The following is a 17991-nucleotide window of genomic DNA, read 5'->3' as shown; positions in this document are numbered from 1 at the left end:
GAGTGTCTCAAACGCCCAGCACTATATTCCTTAATTTCAAAGTAAACATTTGCTTCTTCACAATCTTAGCCTATACACCCATGAAGAGATCACATATTGTCTCTAGGACAGGTCATTACACAATGAAATTTCACGGCAGTAATGAGATAAAGGAACCAGGAGCCATCGCAGTAGGTGAGCTGCCGCCCTTCTAGATATCAAGCCGTTGAATGACACAATTAAGTCTGATTCTGTCCATGTAATGTGTGGGAGACTAAGTTTTGATAAGGCAGCAATATGGGGACTCATGCAGAATCTGTAGCAGCCTATAGTCCCTTTGCTCAGCAGAATTAAATTACTACTTTTTAATATTTCCTGGAGCAGAAACTGGGAGAGCACCAGTGCCAACAGGGCTATGTCCCACCACACCCAGCAAGAGAGGACTGATCCCAATTACATTCTGCTCTCCCAAAATCTCACTTAAGGTCTTCAGAACATATTTTTATCTAAATTACAGGGGGCACGGGGTAAATGGCCATACTTACTACAAAAGACAGGCAACAAATCTATTTCTCCATGAAAGAAAACAACAAATTTACAACTAAACAATTACTTGTAGGATATTTATCCTAATCTCTTAAGACACAAATGTTTTCAGTGACTTGAGGCAGACTGTTTCGCTAGTAAGAGATATAAACTGTCAGGAAACAGCAAAAGACAATTAGAAAATCACTATCTCTTTTGTAATCACTGATGAAATTTCCATTTTTTATCCCCTATTGCTCACTCCCCCAAACAAGCAAGACGTCACCTTGAAAATGAATGCAATTTATTACATTAGCTGAAGCTTTTAAAACAGAATGGTTTCTCATTTACATTCATGGCAGAAATTCACTGATTGCGCTACTGTAACGTTGATTGGCTGCAGTTACACCAGTATCCTAAAAAAATGTTTTTAATGTTCATTATGGGATTTTTAGAGCCAAGAACTTTGAACTATTAAGTATTCTGAAGTAAAGCTGCAGTGAAGAGACTATGGAAAAGATAGTTTACTGTGCATTTAAAGAAGCTGGAACCATTTCCTTCCCTTCTCCACCAAACTCTCCATTTACTTTTAACTTATCAAAAATTAGCTGAGTTCTCTTACATGCCTGAACTATTTATAAAGATGTCTACCAAACCTGTGGTCTTTCACCTGTGCACCTGAACACTTGCCCTCTTCTCGCACAACCACAGCTGTGATGGTACAAAGTGATTCATAGCTTAATGTTTGTGTACAGGGATTTCTTCCTTTTACTTTGATATCGGTGTCGCACTGGCCATCGTGGTACTGTTGTATTGCCTTAACAATATAGGCTCAAAGTAAACCACACAACAGAAACTGTTACGCTGTCCTGGACAACAGAGGCTTTGTGGCAAACTTTCAGTTAGAGACAGTAAATGAAGGCAACATTAATTATGCATGTATTTTTGAAACCATAATTGGTTTGCAAAATTCTTATTTATGGTGATGTAAGTAGTGAGGAAAAAATGTAGACTGGTGTTTGGATCTCAGGTTGTGTGATGAGGTAATGGCAGATACAACATTTAATTGCAAACTGGGTACACATTCTATAGCCCTTTAATCGTTCTAGTGCAGAACTGCACTTCTACCACAGAAGGCTCAGCTGTGGTCCAAGCACGCCCCGCAGACAGAGGTACAAAAGGGAAGAGCCACATCTCTGAAATCAAACAAGGAGACCTCTTACGCGGTCAATGAATTTCCAGGAGTAAATATATGTAAACTGAATGAAAAGACTTAAGTCAATGCCCTAAAAACACCTATTAAAGAAAGTATGGGATAGGCTCTAGGATGGGTAAGACTGTATCACTTTCTCTAATTCCAAGCAGATGTATGGGAGAACGTGCATAATATACACCGCGTATTATTTGTCCTTTTAGAAAATCTGCCATAGCCCACTGAATTCTATATGGGCTATTACATTTTACATTTGCGACCCGGATGCATGCTTCTCAGATTTTGTATCTGAACTTAAGAAAGCTTTAAATATATTTATCATCAAGTGAGATAATACTTATTGCGTTTACTTTTGGAATAATGAAATAGAGTTCAGGAAAAGCAGGTGGGAAGATTAAGTGTGCTACCTCAAGATCTAAAAAAAAAAAATAACAGAGGTAAGCATAGAGCTGTAGGGTGACTAAAAAAACTAGTATTGGCCATATGCTTTTAATTATAAATAGTAGGGGAGAATCATTACGCTGATTTCAATTTCAGCAATGTGTTGATTTCAGGTAGAAACAACGGTGACTTCTCTTTTCCCACTAAAGATGGCGACTGAGTCCCTTGAAGGACTCGATACAGTGTTTTATTTTAAATATGGAAGGTAAGAACTCTTTATTTCAGAGGGAGGATGTTGGTGATTCATCTATTTCTTAAGTATCTCTCAGATAAAGAGAAATAGTACTCTAAAGAGAGAGCTGATAAAATAAGGAAGCCAAAATAATTCTCAGTATTACCTGTATCGGAAAGGCTCTTAAAGAGCAGTGCCTGGATCCAAACAAGAATTTCTGAGCAGTTAACACTTATCTCTGAGCCAATACCAAGATTTAGATAAATGTTTTGATCTCTCTGCATAAAGAGGTGTCTAAGGGGGCTAAATATAACCTAGAAGCTGCAGGCATGTGATGTATCAAGTTTAGCAATGGGCCAGACTAGAGTTGAAGCCGTAGTGCGGACCTGTGCTTGCCAGGATCTCAGAACAGGTGATGAGAAAGTGAGTTATTTGTTTTAAACCACATGTATCAAATGATAATAGCTTTAAGATGATATAATGAAAAAAAAAAAAAAAGCTTTTTGACCTAGCAGGCTGCAAATTCACAAAAATGTATGTGAAGCCAGAAGAAAGGCTAGAGGGAAATTTAGTATGACCGCTGAAGCTCTGAGATGCTTCCTTACCTTACTAACCTACTGCTAGAATTTCAAATATTTGGGGAGAAAAGGTTTCCTCTTCAAACAAAGGATTGCAGCACAAACTTTTTCCTCTTCTAATAAACATCTTGAGCAGAAGAGATTATGCTTGAAGTTTAAAAAAGAAATCAAAATAAACAGCAGTACTGTGATTTCACAGATCAGGCCAAATACACATCCTCACAGTCCACCCTGCCCAAACACTAAGGCATCAGGGACAGAGAAAGCCCTATGTGTAACAGCTCTTACTTATTTTACAGTGAGTTACAGCTCATTTGAGCAGCACACTAATTAATACAATCAGAGGCAAAAGTTTCAGAAGTCTCCCAACAGCACACATTAGCATATACTGCCAAGAGACTTGATAAAGTTCAAAGCTTATCTTGTAGCCTGCACGCTCCGTGTTTGCTCAGAGCAGCAGCTGGCCAAGTGATCTCCCTTCTTCTTAAAGATCAAAATTAAATTAGATCAGATCATCTTCTCTCCCTTGTAGAATTAAGATCATGCTATAAAAACAAGCAAATTAGGTTTTGAAATCCTGTTTCTCACTTAAAGGTTACAAGGCTGAGGAATGCTTCTGTACCAATTCAGCAGAGTTGCAAGAGAGTGTGCATGTCCTGTTTTCCTGGCAACCTAAAGCAAACGGTTTTACATATCTGTCTCACTGGACTTAAGGCTGTGAGTGATAGAGGATCCTGAGGGATGAGACCAAAGAAACGAACAAAGGAGAAAAGGATATGGACACAAGAGGAGAGACACCTGGAAGTGGCATGGTAAGAGCTGCAGCAGAAGAGAGTTTTGAAAGCTTCTTGGTTTGTTGCTATGTAAAAACACTTCTGAATAAAAGAGGAAAACTTAACTCCTAGACAAAGTAAGATAAGGAACATGAATGTTATCTGAGAAAAAAAGCCCAGAACTTAAGGAAAAAAGTAAAATTGTAGGGAGCGGGGATTGTTTGGACTTGAAAGCTGAAGAACAAATGTCTATGGATGGTGAATGGGATGGAGGGTGAAGAGTTTTAGTTCAGACATCACAGTGATGCCAGATGCTGTATAAAAATCAAATAAATACGTAACAGTGAATGAAGATCAAAGCCAGCCATACAAATGAGATCCTATATTTAAACTCTAGTTTCTAGAGCTGAATCACTGCACACCAAGCAGCGAGGTCAGTTGGCACAGACACAATTAAACAAGCTTATAAAAATGTGTCCCCATTAAATTGCCATGCTGCAGCAATTAGACACACTCCAGAAGACCATCCTATGCAATCTGTTCTAGATGAACAGCTAATGAGAACTAAGATAAAACATTTTTTTTCTGGTTATGATTCCTCTTTGAATACTCCCATAACTATGCTGCTAAACAACTTAAACCTATAAAACTGAAAAGGGGAAAGACATTTGTCTGCTATTGACAGATGGAGCGGTAAAACTGGCCATGAGAATGCCCAGCGATATGTACGGTACATCTTCACGGAGTCACCCTAGACTGCATCAAATTTAGCAGGAAGTTAATTCAGCTTATAGCTCTTTTTTTTTTTTTCCTTTTTTTTTTTTTTTTTTTAATGCCTTGACTATATCCTAGCTAGGCTGGGGATGAGAGAGAAGGTGATTTGGATTTTATTGCCAAGATTCTTCACAGCTTGATTTTCACTACCATAACTGGAGCAGATTAAGAGAAGAAGATGGTACTGGGAGAAAAAGGAAATTTAAAAAGTCACACACACGGAAAGCAAAAGAGGGATGGAGTGAAATGGAACTTCTGAAGTGTTTACATTTTCCTGTGGTGTCTGAATGGTGAGTAGCTAAGTCCGAGTTTATGGGCCAGACTGACTTGTGGGAAGGCATCCCTAACAGTCACCCTGTGAAAATGTTAATCACACTGCTTAAAGAGTTACTAACTTGGGTCTTAAAGATGTGTGGTATAGAAGTAAAGTAAAAAATGGAAGAACTACATAAACTTTCAGTACATAAAACATTTGTTCTAAAGCATCTTAAAATTTATCCGATAAACAGCTCTGCTCTTTCATGGTTTTGAAGAGGACAGGCCATTCACTGCCTCTCAGTTTCTTCTTTCAGCGTGCTTCCTCACACTGCCTATGCCGCAGCCTGCGCCAGAGGCGTAGCGGGAAGACTGGATAAAGCATCTGTTGAGATTGCGGCCTGGCTCAGCCCACATCCATACAAGGCAGCGGATGGTATTTTCAAAGACTAAAGGGATGTGGTCAGGTCTCTAGCGTTAAGCATAGTCTTGTTTTAGAAGAATTAGATGACCCAAGAATATCTCTTAAATATCTGAGCTGTGTCGTAAGTTTCCTATTCTGCTTTCCTTAGAATATCCTTCTGATCAACACTGGCATTTCCTTCATATCACCCTCATGCTTGCACTGTAAGTAAATCCAAAGTGGAAGGCCAGAAGAAAAAAAAAAAAAACAAACTATTTCCACAATTAGAAATATAAACCCTCTATGTAGTGACAGCAAAGTGTCTTTGCTCTGTCTGTACAAGGCCTACCCCAAAGTACCAAGTGCGACTACTGCAAATAAGGGCTTGGATTTTCTCTGTATTTATAGACATTATACTAATAAAAAGCCATGCATTTCTCAAGGTAAATGAGGGCCCAAAACAGCTCGTGTTACAGCCTGAAATGTTTCCATTTTCTGTGAATTCCCTATGACTTGTCTGGTACCATTTTTAGTGCAGCTGCTCATTCAATTGAGAGTTCACATCATGAAACATGACAGTGAGAAAAAGAGCCCATGTGAATTCAGTGAATATAGCTTTTCATTTGAAAAGATCCTCAAACACATACAATTGCTTTATTTTGCTTAATTTTCAACATTCATAAATGTAATTGCATTTATTTTTCTAGTCAATACTGAAAACAAGTGATAATTTGTGATATTACGACTTTCATCTCAAAGGAATACAACCACAACACTTTCCACTCCCTTCTAAAAGAGGTGAATGATATGGAGGAGGTTGGATTGCCTATGCAGGAGATGCATACATTATTTTTCCCCATGAGAATATCTGAATATTGTTGCTATCAACTTCCTTTTGTAAGTGTGTAAATGACTTTCAGAAAATAGATTTATTTAAAGCCAGTATTTTTCATGTGTCAAATTACATGCACTATATATCTAATACTGGGAATAGCAAATGCTAAAATTTCCTAAGCACAAAAAACGAACCCTCTTTTCCCCACAAATTCCCTATAGCAAAAGTTCTCAGTGGAACCAGTGAACAGAGGTTGTTATTACCATTCAATCCAAACAGTCTGTGTACTTTTAACTAAATAGTGAAGTATTTGAAAACCTAGACTGTGTACATTGCTCATTATGAATCCCCATCCTGTTTATTTTGAAGCTGGTGGAGATATTTCCAATTATTTCACTAGACACTGAATCAGGCCTATGGTAAAGAAACAGCATTAGTTAAATAATTCATACACTGGAATCTTAGATACTGTACAACAGCTTTGTACTCAGATGCTGAGTCTATTAAGTGGTGTGATGGTTTTGTGATAGAAGTTAAAAAAAAGAAAAAAAAGGAGAAAGATGAGAGTTCACTGGGAAAAACAAGACAAATGGGGGGAAAAAGGTAGTGAATTAGCCAGACAATCCACTGCAGCATACAGTCTCTGTAACAGATTATACCCAGTTTCTACCGAATTTAAGGGACTTCAGGAGAATTCCACTGACTCTATGTTAAGAAACTGCAAAAAGCTGAAAATTCATACGGACAGACTTAGCAAGGCTCTGCTACTAAAGCACATGAGGGACTGAGCAATAACCTTAACTACATTTTTTGCCTTTCCTGTATTCTGCCCGGCATCTACTTTGAATGCCTAATTAATGCCTCCGTTGTTTTCTGGGATCAATCCGGATTAGAATTTTGCCTACAGTTCCCTCAGTGTTTCCATTTGTAAATCCTTATCTGTCAGCATTTGTCTGATCATTTATAGCCTTCTCCTTCCACTTTTCAAATCGGCTCTCTCTTGACTTTGGCCATCTGTCCCATGCAGATTTCTTCGGTCGTTCTCCTCTTGGAACTTCTTTCCTGTTAGATTTTTCCATTGCTAGCTTGCTAACTAACCTTCCAGGATAAATAAGAAATACATGGTCCTGCACATGGATCAGGGTAATCCCAAGCATAAATACAGGCTGGGCAGAGAATGGATTGAAAGCAGCTCTAAGGAGAAGGACTTGGGGCTGTTGGTTGATGAAAAGCTCAACATGACCCAGCAACATGCACTTGCAGCCCAGAAAGTCAACTGTATCCTGGGTTGCACCAAAAGCAGCACGGCCAGCAGGTCGAGGGAAGTGATTCTCCCCCTCTACTTCGCTCTGGTGGGACCCCACCTGCAGTGCTGCATCCAGCTCTGGAGCCACCAACATATGGAGGACATTGAACTGTTGGAGTGAGTCAAGAGGAGGGCCAAGAAAACCATCAGAGGGCTGGAGCACCTCACCGATGAGGACAGGCTGAGGGGGAAGGGGTTGTTCAGCCTAAAGAGAAGGCTCCAGGGAGACCTTATAGCAGCCTTCCAGTGCCTGTAAGGCGCTTGCAAGAAAGCTGGAGAGAGACCTTTTACAAGGGCATGTAGTGATGGACCAGGGATAATGGCTTTGAAGTGCAAAAGGGGAGATTTAGGTTAGACATAAGGAAGAAATTCACTATCAGGGTGGCGAGGCACTGGAACAGGCTGCCCAGAGAAGCTGTGGGTGCCCCCTCCCTGGAAGTGTTCAACACCAGGTTGGATGGGGCTTTGAGCAACCTGGACCAGTGGAAGGTGCCCCTGCCCGCCGCAGGGGGTTGGAACTGGATGATATTTAAGGTCCCTTCCAATCCAAACCATTCTATGATTCTACCCAATGGAGAAGAGGTTCTGTGACAAATGCCTTAAGCTCTCACTAGACCTGCAATATTCCCTAATCCTGTAAATTCCTTCAATATTATTAGAATCTACCTACTGCTTCTGAAACGTTTGTTTCTACTGTAGTCACTGCTTTTCCTCTGTTCCTTAATAACCACTAGCTTCATATTTATCATCTTTAGTATCCCATCTTTGCCAGAAAGACCTTCCCCATCCCTCATTCTACCTATGCACCTTGTTTACTCCTGTTCTTCCTTAAGCATGCTCCTCTTCTTGCTCTGACTTTTCTAACATGAGCAAAGAGGTATTAAATTATCAATCTGACCCTTACTCTAGAAAGAATTTCCACAGAAATAAGTTTAAAATGAAAGATCTTAGTCAAAGCTTGTTTTGTAGTCTAGCCTTTTTTCAGTACAACCATATTTATTTCAACAGAATTTAAACTATATTTCATCTACTTGGAAGAAACCACTCTTCATTCTATCCACCAACTCCTGAAGCTTTTAAAGTTCTTATTGAGAAATGTTTTTCAATTGGCGTAGCTATACAATTCCCTAACTTGGCTCTCAAACAAAAAACAGTTTTAACACACTTGGCATCTGGACGGCATGTCCTGATAGAGTTCAAAATAATAGATTATGAAAAACGCAGACTGTGTGCTAAGATGCTGAAAGGCATCAGTTCCTGCCAGAGCCAACAGGTGCTGAGAAAAATTAATATGCTCAAGTACTGAAACCATGGAGGAAAAACATGTACAACAATGACTTTCTTGTCCTTCCTCCTAGTGTGATGCTGAATGATGTTACGGCAGTGCTTTAAAAGTGTCACGGTCTCACTAATGGTGATAATGGAAAGGTCCTGACATTCACAAACAGCTCTGTTTCTGACAGCTTTCACAGAAAAGGATCAGAAATAGACTGACAATAGTTCAAATGTACCATTTAACACATCAAGGTGCAGTAACTACATGTATTCCCTACAGACAGCAAACCCTTCAGGGTCATTAAAAGGCCTTCCTAGAAGTCATTCTTTCAGATTCCTTTGATAACATTTCTTTATACCATGCATGTTCAGAGAAGGCTACACATCCTTGCTAAGCCTGATTTCAGTACCAAAGTACCACCTACATCTAAGGGGAAGTATGTTTCTCCTAACGTCTCTCAGTGGCACACAAGGAGAAATTCTATCTCACATTTACAATACGAATGACAAAGTACCAAAAACGGAGATGTAATTTCCCTTCAGCAGAAGGCCTCTCGAGGGGTAAGTGTTCTTAATTAATTCAACTCCTCTTGCATCTTACATTGCGGAATAGTTAACTAACTACTTAGCTTTTAAGCATGGTATTCTTAATTTACAGGTCTGCAATTTCACATGTACTTAGGGCAAATTGTCCCTCACTTGTTCTATGCCATCCAAAACCAGTAGGCCTAATCACAAAAGAACAGCTCTACTTGGTGTTAGAAGACAGGAACACAAGACAGAAAGCAAATATTTGGTAAGAATCACTATTAAGACTAATTGCTTTAAGTTGTTACCTTTCTGAAACCAGTTCTACGCAAAAGAAGAAATTGCTCATGAAGAATTCCTGAGGAAGCAAATCTGCGTACTAATGCAGGTATGATTTAGTTACGGACAACCGAGACCCGATATCAGATAGTCAAAAAATATGGTTGACAATACATTCCTCAGAGACAGCTAAATCCCAGTACTGGGCTTTGAGCCGCCATTACAAAGTCAGCTATAGTAATGGCTTTTGACGGCCTTCGTGGATAGAGTAAGAGAGAGCAATTAAAGGCCGTAGTGCAGAAAAAGTTCCCTCTAGTTGCTTGCAAGGTTACATTCCTGCCAAAGCTATATTCACAAACAGGCCAAATAGTACACTTTCCCCATTAGACTAGACATTCTTACACACACTTACTAAAACAAATCCAGAAAACCAAGCTACCGACACCCAAAACTCAGGTTTGTGTAAAATAGGGATGTAATTCCAGAAATGGGGAAGAGCTACTTACAAATGCAACTATAAAAAAGAACCCCAAAACACAGACATGGAGCTGCATTGTAAACAGCAAAATAAAGATGTGCTGGGGAAAGCTTCCAGAGACCCCTTTCTGCTTAGACCTTAAAAGCTGAGAAATGAGTTTGAGTTCGTCACCTACCCCCAGACTAATGTACGTAGTTGTATGGAAGCAAAAGACTGGGGAGAAACATATTTGACTCATTCTTTGTAATTTCCCCTGCAAAAAATATTTTTTGGAGAAAAACGATGTACAGACAGCTAAGCCATGTTTTTTCTCCCTTTCAGACAAAATTGGATCATGATTCATCATGTACACAGTTGAATTTTAATTTATTCCTTTAACAAGTTTGTTTATTTTCTCGTAAGCAAGAATTAATACACTCAGACACAAAAAAATGTTAATTTCATTGTACCACCTTTCAAATTTACAGATGTTCAGTCTAACTCCTGTTGGCCTTCATTCTAGCCTGAAGAAAAAAAGAGACAAACACCTGACCTATGAACAGAGGTTCTCTGTCTTCGTAGAGGTCAACGGCAACTTCACATCAGGAATCTCTTGAATGAAATTAAAAGATCCTGCCCGTCTTCAACACAGGCATAGATAGACGGTTATCACCTTCCTCAAGGAAAGCTGTTTCATAATTATTCATTCATGCTGTAACTCCATGGTGCCACTCAATAAAAAGAGGAAGGTGACATAGTAAAGCATTTGGACTATTAGGCTAACATAAAACTTCACTCAGTTCAGTGGAGTCCAAGTAGAATTTAGCCATCTGGTATTCAGATATCCATCATGTCTATGATGTTTGCCTGCTAAACGAGTAGTTCACGAAGCAACGCTAATGATGATAACCCTTCTGTTCTTTCAGCGAGAAGCTCAGAGAGCCCTCCAGTTACTGTAACACAAGAACAGCCCAATTAGATGTGGGAAGAGCTGCAAGATAAAAGAAAGAAGCTGTGCTACAAATTCTCTCTAAGGTGGTGCAATGCATTCAAGGGAAGTGATGAGTGGGACACACTGAACAGCTCTCGAGCTGTGTTCCCTTCATTGGGCCATGCAAAGCAGACTCACATAAGAAAGCACTCAGAACCCATTTGTGCCTTACCCTTGCCAACTATTATCTCAAAATGCCCTCCATTAAGAAGATTCAGCACAGAGTCCTCCAAGTTCATGAGGGCAGATGATAGAACAAATGCTGACTACCTCTCTGAAGGGTGAACCAGACCTGTTGGTGCTGCAGCTGCCATAAACACTAATGGTGTAGTTAGCAGCCATTTGGTACTAACCTGCCATAGTCTTCTGAAGCACGATAAAACTGTTCGGATCCTTTAGCTCAATTGTAAACAGAGGAAGCACAAAGATGCTGCGTGTGCACTTCTGAGCCACTGGTGCAACACTAGTTGTCTGCTACTTGATAAGCTTTACAGAAATACATGTACAAAACCCATTAAACTATGGATCAGTGGCATTTCCCTCAACTATTTTGCATCTTCCAAACCATGAGTTAGACATTACAAGCAAGTTCGGCTCTTAGAAAGATAAAAACACATCTATTCCTACCACAAAAACAAACACCTTTGGTCAATCACAGGTCCCATTTCTCTTTGCAGAAAATTTGTGGACTCTCTGGAATAAGCAAGCAAAGTAAGGCAATTTGCACTTGCAAATTGTTGTAACTTCAATTCTCTCTATATATATCTGGAACAAATTATAGTATATAAACATCTTGCCCATCCCTAAATTCATAATATCTAAACTTCTGCTTCCTAGACAAACAGGATGTCCCCTTAGAAAGCAATTCAGCAAGAAATAGCAGTAATATGGAGCATGCATATAGATACATATCTCTGTATACATGCACACGCATATACACACAGTAAAGCAGCACTTACACTAAGTGCCAATTTACATACATGAGCAGTCAGGCAGATGGGGCCAGCTCTTCAGCCCCTGTGTGCTGATTGCTTGTCTGCTAACTTGGAACAGGGAAACTTCATAAAAGCAAATTTGAGATTAACAGTAAATCTAACAACAAGGAATGCTGCTGTAGAAAGGCACATGGCATGATGGCTTTGTATTCAGAGTAGAATCGTTTTTAATACAATTAAAGTAATTACTTCAGTCTAGTCAGCCCTGGTTATGTCTCCATTGAAGTTAATTAGCAAATTATGGTAAAATACTTTGAACATGAAAATGTTAAATACTTTCATTACTAATGTTATTCTTGCAACTGCTACAAGGGCAGGCAGGTCCAGTGTCCTTGGAATACTACAATGTTGTAACATGAAAAATAAGACCAGTACTTTTGTCTGGTTTAAACATATTTCCTTGTTGTACTCACCAAGTGTCTGCCTCAAAAATACTGAAAAGCTCAGGCTCTACCAAGGAAATAACTTCTGTGATCCAAGACAAACTGAAGGGCTGTTTCCAGCTCACATCATCTAATACCAGCATGTAAAGACTGAATACTTAGAGAAAAAGGAGAGTGAAAACTGCGAGATGGAAATAAAAAGGAGCAGAAGAAATCTACTTGCTGTACTTCGAAGTTCTATAACAGAATTAGTCTTGTGCCCTACCAGCACTGTCATGCAGAATATCGAATGCCTGCTTGGGAACACAGCTTTAGAAAAATACCCAAAAAAGATAAGGAAGCAATGATTGAAGGCATAGGGTAGAGGGGAAAAAATGAGACACTATATTAAGAGAGGTTAAAAGGACTGGGTCATGTTTAGTCCTGCAAAACAAAGACTTAACTGTATACAACTATATAAAAGAGGTTATAAGACAGAGCAACAACTGATTGTTCTCCCTACTCAAAGACGGAACAAAAAAGGAAAGGAAAATGAAGGACTGAGAACCTTTATAACTCAGAGTGGAACAACCGGCCCAAAGGCTGTAGAATACTCATCACTGAGGGTATTCAGGCTTAAGAAAACACACACCTGTTAAAGAATATTTTGTTATAATCGCTCCTGCTATTATGCAAGGAGGTGGAATGAGAGCCCAAAAAAATTCTGGGGATTGGATACCTATGATTAATTTCTTCCACATTTTTGAAACATTTATTCAGAACAACAAACATCTGGTTCTTAATCCCCCAATTAACAGTTTCCAGCCCTGAGGAATTAATCATAGAATTCATGGAAAACAGTTTGTTTGTTAGCAAAGGAGTAAAACAACTTGCCTGCAAACTTCTACGTTGCTAATGGAGCAGTTTAATTGCCCCCTTTTTTTTTTTTTGACATTTCATTTCAAAAAATAAAGAATAGAAAGCCATCCCTGGGCAGAGACCTTTGCAGCAGCGTGTCAGCAGAGAATTACACAGCACTATAGACTCAGGCTCTCATTCGTGGTACTGACCTCCTTTGAACAGCACTCTGAGATCTAACGATGAAAAGTACTGTAAAAAGTGCTAGATATTATCATTAGTATTCAGAAGGACAGAATTCTGTGGCTTGGTTGAATTCAAAAGGACCTGCTGGTACTCATGAAAGCTGATAAATTTTAGAGAAGAAAATAGCTCTGACGGCAATGTTAATGGAGGCCGGCTGACCAGGGTGGGGGAGGCCCTGCTTTTTGCCAATGCCTCCCAGCAGGCTGCGCTGCAGACTTACTTAGTATCATTGAACCAACCTAATGCCTGCTCACTTTTTGTTTTTACCATTTCCACAATGCAGCATTTTAATCTATTTCCAGCTACAAAAATAAGGTAGTATCTAAAATAACATCCTGATAAAGAAAATCTACATTACTGCTTGCTTTCTCAGAACCCTATGCATTCTGGCATTCCTGCCACTGCTCCTCGTGCTAAGGAGATTTCCTGGCTACAGCTGGCCACCAGAAGATGCTTATTCCATGAACACCCTTTGTAACCACCTCTTACACCCTGCAGCTCAGTGGATTTACACCCTGCTGCTTTCAGCTGCTGTGGAGAAATTAAATGGAATGGAAAGTCAATCACCAAATGTTCTAGTGCTCTGGTTTTAAAGATGTCCCTATTTGTAGGAGTGGAACATGCTGTTCATCAGTTTATTTGCTTGGCTTTACCACTAGATGAATTTTAAGTAAACATCTTTTATTCGCACAAAACAGATTTTCAATGAGTAACCAATACAAACAACACGCATTACAATTCTATCCAGCAATACAGACTCTCAATAATAGCTCTGAACGTGTCTGCTAGCTTCAGGCAGTCTAATTGACCACTATAATTTACTTCAAGGTTAGCATGATTTGGACAGCTCTTCAAAACATGTTTTTGTTACTAGAGCCTTCGTACACATTTGCTGTGGTCGATTGTCTTTTTCTACCTACTGATTTCACCTTTTGTTCTGTATGAACAGTCCTAAGCCATCAATTAGTAGCCTGAGGAACTGAGTCATTTCCCTTTACGGTCCTTAAAATCTCTTTAGATAGTATTTCTTTATCAGCATATTCCAAGTTGATGGTTGCTTTACCTTTGCACCTTTCCACAACAAAGTTTTCTGCCTTTCTTATTTAATGTCTAGCCTTTATTAAATTTGCAGCTGCTTTAACTTCTTTATACATTTATTAGTTCTACCAGATAAGATGGAAATATACTAAGGGGGAAAACACATGCCTCTATTTATTTAGGTTTAGAAAAAATAATTCTGAAAGCCTTGTTAAAAATTACATTGTAGTGTTTTGGGGTTGGTTTTATCGTTTTGGGGTCGGGGTTGGTTTTGCCATTCTGTTCCAGGCTGTTGTTTGTCTGTTGGTTTCCCCATGGTTCCAGCATGCTTCAGATGACAATACACCTTCATATAGAGGCCAGGTAGATAGGTTTACCTTAACGTTTATAATTGACAAAGTATTGAACTCATCCAGTCTAAGCCATATAAGCCCTCCCATTTATTCCTTGCTTCCCAAATTGCATCAAAACTGTCTATGTTCCTATCCCTTCAGATTGCTCTGGGATCAGTTAATTCGAAGGGCTGTCATTTCCCTCTAGCTAGGTCTTTACCAGGGACAGGGAACAGGACACAACAGGGTAGATGCTAAGGAACCACAGAGCTAAAATTGCCATCATTTAAAAACCCAACAACATCCAGAACAATAAAATACATTCTTGCAGACAAGACCAGAAAACTGCAACTTTCACAATTAACTTTTTTGGGAACGTCACAGTCAAATCAAATGGTACTAGTTGCTACGCAGTTTGAAAGATCCTGTTCCAAACAATTTCCAATCAAATAATGAAAAAACCCACAACTTAACCAACATTTGCTGATGGAGAAACCGCAGCTAGGCTGGTATCTTTTGCACTTGCTTTTTACTGACAACAAGCATACTGGGATGAAGACCAGGCTGTCTGTCAACGGCTACAGCAGGGAGCTATTGTTCTATCAGCTCCACATGGCATCCTTAACAGGCAGCAAGCAATTACAAGCCTCTTACCCCAGTAATCACAGGCATAAGAATACCTCTTGAACAACATTATATTCCAGTTCTTCCATGTAGCTCATGCTTCTCAGACTGCAATGCACTAACCAGAATAAATACGTCTGTCTTAGGACTGAAATCAAAATCATAACTGGGTGGTCAGTCTGTTTGCTATTGTGTCCATTAAAGGGGCCTGCACTGCTGTTTTAGGTGGCCAGAAACATGGACAAACTACGATTTTTAGAAAATCTTAGTGTGCTTTCTCAAAACGAGTTCTTTTTCAATGTGAACAACTCATTCCACAGCACTTTAATCAAAGCTAGAGAACTTATTCCCATATACATCCATACAGACCATAAGCGTAACTTCCAATGAGAAACGAAACTGTTGGAAATTACCATTGCTGTGAGCTCGTCAGAGAATATTCCAAGTATCACATGGAAGACTATGCTCTCACTGGATATTCTCAATATACGTTAGCAAATTAGACATTCTGGTAACTCTCTCTGTTGGAAATGTTTTTCTTGCATATGAAAATTTCACTGTCTGAAATCCCAGCCTAATCAAGCACTAGCTACTATAGTTAACTCTTTAGGAATTTTCTTGTCTTTCTCAGAATTCAAAGCAGTCAGTTAAGAGCTAAATGGTAACTGGAAGGTCCCATATTCTCAGACATTACAAGACTTTACTTTTTTTGGCCTCTGAAACAGCTTCCCAGATAAGACAGTTCTCTAATCCTGAAAAACACAAAAAGCTGGCCAAACCTCAGAATATTACATCTGAAACATTTCCTCTCTGTTAAATGTAGCAATAAAATAAGAACGAGGAATGTAAAACAATTCAGCAAATTGCAAATATTGTAAAAAGCCATCTCGCATTTACGAATTCTGTTTCTCAGATTATTTTGAACACAAAAGTAATCTGTTTAACACTGAATAAAATCGTACCCTGTTGTTGTGTGCCCCAGACCCAGTACACACCCATACAGGGCTGACAGCTGGTTCTCTCCAAGAATAGTATCTTCCCGTTGTTGCTGCGGCTTCTTACTCACCAGTTGGGACAGCAGGATCCATTGTTGGCTTCTCCCAGGTATTGATCTGCTCCCAGGTAAATCCATTGGTTCCCAAGGCCACGCTATAACCACAATTACTGTAGTGCTCATCAAATGAACAACCACCTAAAAACAAGAAAAATGAACACATTCCCGTGTTAATTATTTATCTCTCTTTAGGTCGTCATTTACCTAAATATTTTGTACCCAGGTTTATGCAGAAAAAAAAAAAGAAGGAAAAATAAAATTAGTTTCCTGCATATCAGATTTCAGGCAGCAAAGAAGGTATCCAGGAAATATTCTTCTACTTTCCACACTTTGTATTCATTGGAAGACTTTGGTTTCTTCCCTCCATGCTGCTGTTTCTTAGATCAGGTCCCTTTATTTCATTTACATTGTCTTTACATTTTCAAGGACAATTGCACAGGATGCACAGGAACACCTGTGTTTGGGTGCCAGTAACTGGTACTTAATTACATAAACCTCCAAGTCAGATATTCAGCAAGACTGTTTCTAGAGCGAATCCTCACTTCTCGCTTTTAAGCCTTGAATTACACAAGGTTGGGTTTACACCTATGGAAAGTGCAACCTCCCTTTGAACCATCTCTTATGCATAACAACACGAAGCTGTGTATGGCACACGACCGTTCCTCAATGAGGACTTGAGGAATAAACAGTGCAAGCCTCTAGTGTCTCATCAAGAAGAGAATAACAAGAAGATGGCAACTAGTATTCACACCTTCCAGACTGCTGAATAAATGATCTTTCCTACCGCAATTCCTGAAACACTTGGAAGTAGTTAACTGTCATAAATAACCTGGCAGCTCCTTGAATGTTTGTGAATCAAGGGAAACCCACGAACATTGGAATGAATTTTTGTGTTCCAAGGCAGCTCTTTGAAACTTGTGCCACGCAGACAAATCAAGCTAGTTTATTCCCCGGTAGGATATTCCTGCGCTGGTGTCCCTTACATTAACTCTGGCACATTCCTCTTCACATCCACCCCACTTAGTCTGCCAAAGATATTTCAGTACCGGATCCACTAGATCAGACAGCCTGGGTCCTTGAGTTTAGACTTTAATCATGCCAACAGCGTCTCTGCACTACTTTTGTTTTCTCTCTTAGGGAAGCAAGGATAATTTCTCTCTGCAGATACTACTCCTCCAAAGTCAGATGGACACATCTAACACTTCAGAGCTGCAGGGACTGAGCAATGCTCAGGGCAACACTAACTTGCTCTGCCAGCCAAACTGCCAATTGCTCTTGACACTAATCAGAGAGTTATATGCACAGAGATGTTCCTGACTCTTTACTCCTTCCCACAGGCTGCATTGCCTACACATACACGATAAATAGCTGGTACGCGAGTGATCTGTGGTTCCTTTGCAGTAAGGATTATCTAACACTGTGGCCATCGAGGACCTTCTTTAGTTTTCATCTAGATTTCCTATTTTCTAGCTCCCAAGAAAGCCTAAACTTGTCTCAGTTCCTACGAAACTCCTCATAAATGACAAACACAAATACATACCGTGTCATTAATACTTATTAAATCCTTATTCTGCTAAAGGACTTCATGTGCACTCCAGCTGGTTTTCTAAGTTGGTCCACAGAACTTCTCATATTATTTCTCTTTAAGTACATACTCGAAAGACTTGTTGCACAAAATACCTGACACCCCAAAATACT

The 17991-nt window shown here is 39.5% G+C and overlaps 1 protein-coding gene across 3 annotated transcripts in view; it reads right to left on the bottom strand.

Annotated features, from left to right (window-relative positions):
• The window catches only part of PTPRT (protein tyrosine phosphatase receptor type T), a 475775-nt gene that overhangs the window by 325006 nt on the left and 132778 nt on the right, over positions 1 to 17991 (bottom strand). For all 3 annotated transcript variants that reach the window (XM_075108692.1, XM_075108691.1, XM_075108690.1), the window contains exon 2: positions 16306 to 16431. In XM_075108692.1, the coding sequence (XP_074964793.1) occupies positions 16306 to 16431 (126 nt within the window). The remainder of the gene's footprint in view (positions 1 to 16305; positions 16432 to 17991) is intronic.

This window comes from Phalacrocorax aristotelis, chromosome 13, assembly GCF_949628215.1.
Source record: "Phalacrocorax aristotelis chromosome 13, bGulAri2.1, whole genome shotgun sequence".
Classification (NCBI taxonomy): Eukaryota; Metazoa; Chordata; class Aves; order Suliformes; family Phalacrocoracidae; genus Phalacrocorax; species Phalacrocorax aristotelis.
Note: the sequence above shows the minus strand (reverse complement) of the source record. Positions and strands in the feature narration are given on the sequence as shown.